The sequence below is a fragment of the Montipora capricornis genome, chromosome 2, assembly GCF_036669925.1.
Source record: "Montipora capricornis isolate CH-2021 chromosome 2, ASM3666992v2, whole genome shotgun sequence".
In the NCBI taxonomy this organism is placed as follows: domain Eukaryota; kingdom Metazoa; phylum Cnidaria; class Anthozoa; order Scleractinia; family Acroporidae; genus Montipora; species Montipora capricornis.
Genome location: NC_090884.1, coordinates 52,269,377 through 52,276,330, shown reverse-complemented (window position 1 = coordinate 52,276,330; position 6,954 = coordinate 52,269,377). Strand labels below are relative to the sequence as shown.

Genomic DNA, 6,954 nt, shown 5'->3' with positions numbered 1-6,954 from the left:
GCGTTTCTTGGCTAAAAAGTACGTTGTTTTACTCTGAAAACGACGAATGATTAACATTCTTTCCCGCACAGGCAGCCCAGGCGCGGTGTACGATTTATGGACTTTGCATGGGAAAATATACTTTGAGCTTATAAATGCTAAAGTAAGCTGTAAATGTACAAATAAACTTCACTTACCTCTACGTACAGTTGTCCTCTTCTTTTCTGTGCAATCGGAGGGCAAACTGTGTCCGCTTTAGACGCTTTTGTGGCTTACGAATTTTTGGGATGTCGTTAGTTGTTAGAGGAGAAATGACAAAATCTATAAATCGTACACCGAGCTTGGGCTGCCTGTGTTTCCCGTAGTTCATTCAGTTGACAGAAGGTGATCAGGTGCACCTTTATGCTTTCCTAGCACCCGATCAATTTCTTCCTTTTGACAAAACATCATGACCTTTCCGTTTCTTCATTAAAGTCAGAGAATGCAGAAATTTGCGTGTTTTTAAGATCGATTGTCATTAATAATCTTTCGATGAGAATTCGATTCAGCGTTCGTACAAAAAGTATGTTATTTTTTTCTTCATCTGTCTTTTGGCTTCGCTTTTTCTGATGGCATCAGATTAGACTAACAAGAAGAGGAATTATGAAGCGGAAACAACACCTTCAGTCCTTTCTTTGTGTTTGCAATATACGTTTGCATAGTGTCACTGCAAGACATGCTGGAAAACGTCCGTCAGAGCAATTTGCAGCTAGTGTTTTGCAGACTATTTATTTAAAGAAGAAACGAGTGAATTTTACTCAAGACCGTGTTTTGTTATCTTAAAACTGAATTTATTACTAAAGCTTAAAAAACCAAAAGACCTCAAAATGGGACAGGATATTACAAAATGATTAAACGTGTGAACGCGTGAGCCAAAAGGCCTCTGCTGGCTCGACATGTGGGTGACCCCACAAATGGTCTTAATGACCCCTCACTTAAAAAAGTAACTGGAACGCTGCAGTTCAATACCACCCAATTCAGTGCCTTCCTTTTTGTGTAACACGTACCACAGGCAAACCAGTGTACGCTTTATGGAGCGTCTAGCTGTTTTAACTAGACAGAAAGTATCCTAAACATTCATAAAAGCTAACCTTAGGCCTAAAAGCTTTTCGTTAGGCCTAATTAGCCTAAAATTAGCTTTTATGAATGTTTAGGATACTTTTCTTTAGGCCCAATTAGGCCTGAGGTTAGCTTTTATGAATGGTTGTTATACTTTCTGTATTGGTAAAACAATGACCTGTGACCTGTGTTTTGTACCTGCGGAAGCCCAACTTTTTGCAGTTTTCTCAGGGTCTAAAGTGCACTTCCAGAATGTGGAAGTCCGTTGTGATTGGTCTACGTAAATTCCGGCTCGTTTCAGGAGGCGCTCGTGGAAGAGGAACGCGTGACGAAACCCAAAGAGCGTCTGCGGGGGAGGCTATGTTTGGGACAGTTTAGGTTATTTTTGGCCAGATAATACTTAGAGAAGGAGTTTGATAAGCGCGAACCTGCGATTTTTGGCAAAATCTCCAACAGCGATTGAGTTATAACAATCGTTTGTCTTGTTTGTTACGCGGTTTTGTGGCCGGCTACAGTTGCTTATTTTGGAACTGAATTAATCGTTACCTTTCTATTTATAGGCTTTTTGTGTGAAATAGATGTCCAGTCGTGAGCTGCTTTGTTTGACTGTGAAATGGCAGTCGAGTAAGTAAATTTCTACGCTTTTAATAGCTTGACTTTTTAATTAGTACGATTTTGCTGTTGCTCTAACTGAAGAGAAAAGGTGTGAAGATTATCCGTCAAACGGAAAAAAGAGATTACTTTTGTAAAAGAGATTACTTTGCATGTAATTTCAGTTTTAGTTGTTGATTAAAATTGCCGGTTATTGTTTGCAAGGCTTGTTTGTTTACTACTGTCAGCTCAGAGGTGTTTGATCACTGTAAAGTGCATATGTTGTGGTTAAATTTTTTAAACTGGTTAATTTTTTTTAGAACGCTGCTCACTTTAACACATTTGGATATCTTTCTGTAATTACTTTTATTTGAGTATGTCTAAAATAAACTAAAGAAATTATTTGAAGATTATTATGATGGATTGTTGTCTCTGATGCTATCAAAGACAATAATAAAAGGAAAAGGAAAAGGAATGTCGAAACCTCCTGTTGCGGAGCTAATTACGTATATGGAAAAATACAAATCTGTCCTAAGAAAGTTGAAATGTGGGTTGATCAGAAGGAAGAAAATCGAGGAATCAAGACGATTAAATCGACAATTTGAAATGGACTCTGGGAGAGTCTATGATCAGTTTAATAACATTTCCAAGAACAAGAAGGATTGTATTAATGGCAGACCGACCTACAAGAGCAATCTAGATTACAGTAAAGAGGAGTGTCAAATGATAACATAGAAGATGCTAGTGGTTTTTCGAAGGATTTGTTGGAAAAGAGAGGAACGGGGGATCCATCTGGGGCCTGGTTTAAAGAAATTAAGAACACTATCAACAAACCCGTCCCGGCCCGTCCGAGGAGGAATGGAATCTAGAGCTTCAACAAGTGCTTAAATCAGTTAAGAGGAAGAGAAACTGGAGTGCTCCGGGACCTGATAAACTAGCAAAGTATTGGTGGAAAAATGCAGAGATCCTTTACCAAGGAGTGACACGGTGTTTCAAGTCAATTTCAAAAGTTGATTCCAACTATCCAGCGTGGTTTACTGGAGGTAAAACATCTTTAATCCCGAAAGAAGGAAACTTCACAAGCGACAGCCAAAGGCCGATTGACTGCCTTAACACTATATATAAATGGTTCACATCTTGTATGCTAAGGCCTATAGACGAACACCTAAACAGGTATGAGCTAATGGAGAAGCAGCAGAGAGGTGCTACGGAAGGATGTAGGGGCACACCACACATTGATAGAATTGTTACTCAAGATTGTCATCGAGGTAGAAGGAATTTAAGCATGGCATGGATAGACGTAGCCAAAGCGTATGGTTCTGTTGACCACGACTGGCTATGTGAGATGATGGTTGTACATCGCTTTCCAATATGGATAAGAAAAGTGGTAACCAAGTTATGCAATTCATGGAATACCTGAAGTATCATATGTAATCATCCACTTTAACAGACGACTTCCCCAAGGCGATTCACAATTCGTCTGAATCCTGTCTTGCGGAAACTCAATGCTACAGAAGGATATCGACTCTCTAAACCAATCAGTACCAAAGTCAAACACCCATTGTATATCGATGACCACAAAGTCTTTGCCGCCTCAACCCAGAAGCTGAAAACTAAGATGAAATCTACAAAAAAACAATGCAGGACATCGGACTCGAATGGAATCCAAAAAAGTGTTCCGTCGTAAACATAAAGAGAGGAGTCAAAGCGGCCGACGAGCAGGGAATGACGTTTGATGAATCGACAGTAGTTTAATGTTTAGGAGAGGGAAGTCAATACAAATTTCTTGGCGTTCTGGAGGGTAGTCGGCAAGAAGATGAAGTAGCTTTTAAAGTTGCCTCTGAGGTTTACCTGAACAGATTGTCTATAATATGGTCAAGTCCACTGTCTGATTCCCATCGTACTCTGGATACCAATCAGTACGCTCTTCCAGCACAAGCTATTTAATGTGGACACAACATCTACCGATTACAGAACTTAAGCAAATTGACCGGGAAGCTCGTAAGATCATTGTGGAAGAAGGAGGTAAGTACCCACTTATTAGTTCAACCGCGTTGTGCTACCTTGCAAGAGAATCAGGAGGCTGAGGGTTACGATCGGTAGAGGCAGAGTACAAGGCTATCAAGATTAAAGGCGCATTTAATCTGTTCAAGAACAATGACTATGGAATTTGTACGCCAGTTTGGGAACCGCTCAATAGAGCTCGGACATAATTCTATGGTTAAAGAGGCTGCTAAGTTTGGCCAAGAACTTGGATTCGAGTTAACGTTTGTCTACCCTAATCCTGTATGCCGCAACGACGAAGATGGAGAGGAAATCCCAGGTGCAAAGATTAAGAAAAAAGGTGAAAGAAGCTCAGCAAAACCAACTCAAAGGAAATATTGTAAGCCAGAAGTCACAAGGGAAGTTGACTGCCTCGAGATGGAGGGACCCAGTACAAAGCCAAGGCTGCTTCAACTGGTTGGTGTGAAAGAAGGTTGGGATAGGGTAGATGTGCTGGAGAGAATCAAGTAGGGGTAAGTGAGTAGAAGAGAGGAAAAAATGTCTAGTTCTTTCTTAGACCCCCTAAAAACCAAGCCCCGGGGTTTTTTTAACTACAACTCAAAAAAAAGAAAAATCCCTTTTTTAGACAGTTGATAAAAATAAAACCATTTCAAACAATTTACACTGGTTTGAAAAAAAATGAACCGGTTTAAAAAAATTCAACCCAATAACAAAGTTATACCACAATATATACACTATCGACGATTAACTTGGTACTTTATGCAGAAGCATAATTATTTCCATATACACTATATGGCTTTTTGGAGTTAGAAACGGGAGCTCCGCTTTTAATTAAGCTTGGCTAAATCCATATATTAAGCCTCGTTTGCATAGTGTGCCCATTTGTCACTGGTTTGTTGTGAGATGTGAGACTACGTACTTACCGTAATATTTTCACAGATAAGCTTGCTTTAAAAAGGCTTAAGTGAACTCGGGACCTCCTTAGCTACTCTATTGAATTGTGCGAGATTTATTACTGCAAAGTGGCGTTTTTAAGGGCACTAACACATGTAGATAATCAGACAGTTTTAATAAACCATTCGAAATGGTGCTTTGAAAACTACACACTCATTCCCTACACAAGACTTGTTCTTAGTTTCATATTTTCGGTGGTTTGAACGGCAGATACCTGTGATAGATTAGATTTGCCAGGCTTCTTCGAGTAACAGTTGTCAATTTTCGAGAAGGCACTGCAATTTTCTTCACCGTGAGTTTCAAAGAATATTAAACCGTATCAACGTACAACGTAGTACACGGTACTATTGTCTCAATTGTGACGGCTCAAACTGCTAATTGTTACGGTGTTTGAGCAAAACCCCTTAACTGCACTCAAATCTCAAAATAAAGGGTACTTGATTTGCCTGAGAAGTATCCATTGAAGAGACAGATATTGCCCACAGGCCATTTCATAGGTAGAAAAACTATGTCATTTAACTCAATTACCTGCAAAACTTGCCGATGTTGTGTTGATTTCCTTGCTGCCTTTTGCAAAGGACACTAATGACACAAAAATATTAAAAAAAACCGCGGCCTCTGAGCGCTTCATAACAAAAGACAGGCAGTAATGTTCTTAGAAGAAGTGTTTTTCTCATTCATTTCGACGTTCATTTCGAGAAGAGGGCTGCCACCTGCTGGGAAAAGAATAGATTCCTGCGATAGGTCAGGTAACACCAAAATTATTTGTTGCATTAAGGGTTAATTGAATTGCTTTTTGTTGGTGCAAGCCACCAGGCGAACAGCAACACTGATCTTGACGGTCTCCCTGTATGCTTTATGCCAGGAAAAACTCAATTTCTCGATTTTGTGAGTGTCTGTCTCAATGATTTTATGTCATTCTGTGATCCTCCAGCGAGACAACAATGGCGTCCACACCGGAGGAAGAAAGAAAGGAATTTTAGTCGAAATCACGGAAAAATTACATTGAGAGCTTCTTTAGAGCCCAGCGAAGGCATCTGGATGGTTTTTATGGCAAAACTTGGCAATTGTAAACGATATTCATGTGAAAATTTTAAAGCGAGTTTCTGAATCTGTTGCGTTACATGTTATTAGTATTAGTAAATCGACAAAATAAACAAAATTGTGTTTAACTTGTCAATCATTCGTCAGAAAAGCTATTACGACCTGCCTGGTAATTTTACCGTCGAGACAATAATTGCTTTTCGTGCGAAACGCTGAAAACTGGATGTTTGAGCTTTAACAGTGAACGCGTAAAGATGAATCCCGGCAATTGGAATTTAAATCCAATGGCAAACTATGCCGGTCTACCCTATGAGCAGACAAACTTGGTAGGACGCTGGAACGTTCCACCATACGTGATCCATTATCCCGCCAAAATGTTCGATGTTTTGGCGCGCGCGACGAAATAGAATATTAAAAAGTGAAATAAATCAGTGCTATATTAAGGTGTTGACAGAATTTGCCGGATGCAGACACCGCAGACAAAATTTGTCCTTCGATTTCGTCGAGACAATTCCAGTTTTGTCCGCTAGTGCGGTAGGCCCTTAGTCAGTTTATATTTTGTTGTTTATACCGTTACGACAGCCAAAAAACGTCTTTATACGCTAGACGGTTAACCCCATTTGACACCTTCAAGTATTTTCACGTGGTTTAAGCTTGTCTGTAAGGGACCGGTCATTGGTTACTTGGGGGGGGGGGGGGGAGGGCTACTAAATTGAGTAAAAGTTTGGCCAAGAAGTTGTGGCCCACCCCCATAAAGGGTTTAAAAAAATTGACCTTCCAAAAACTCAAATTAAAAAATTGTGACCCTCCCCAAAGGCAAAACAGTAAAAAAGTGGATATAAATAACTCTCAGCTTTTCCTTTAGTCAGATATTAACCTTGTTTGAAAGAATCAATAATAAAGATATCGTCCTTTCCATGTCCTGCATGTTCCACCAGATGTGGTAGTACACAGAATGTCACTTATTTGCACTTCTTCGTTGTTATCATCATTGTTGCCTTCATTGACAGCATCGCTTACGCTGCCAACAGTGTCGTCATTGTCGTCGCCGTCATCATCATCGTCGTCGCCGTCGTCGTCATAACCACTATTGTCGTTATCCTCGCTGTCATCGTCACCCTCACTGTCATCTTCATTTTTTTCAAATGGTTGGAGTTATTGGTACGCCAACATGATACAACTCGGCTTAGCAGTGACGCAAGGGACTACCTCTCCAGCCTACCAGGCAAAAATGGAGGCAATACTGCAATCAGTACCAGTACTTACCACGGCGACGACAATGAA

At 40.1% G+C, this 6,954-nt stretch overlaps 1 protein-coding gene across 1 annotated transcript in view; it reads right to left on the bottom strand.

Annotated features, from left to right (window-relative positions):
- Positions 1-5,729, bottom strand: part of LOC138038104 (uncharacterized) — a 32,473-nt gene extending 26,744 nt beyond the window's left edge. The window contains exon 1 of the mRNA XM_068883925.1: positions 5,155-5,729. Within this exon, the coding sequence (XP_068740026.1) occupies positions 5,155-5,257 (103 nt within the window). The 5' untranslated portion in view covers positions 5,258-5,729. The remainder of the gene's footprint in view (positions 1-5,154) is intronic.
- Between the last annotated feature and the right edge of the window lie 1,225 nt (positions 5,730-6,954).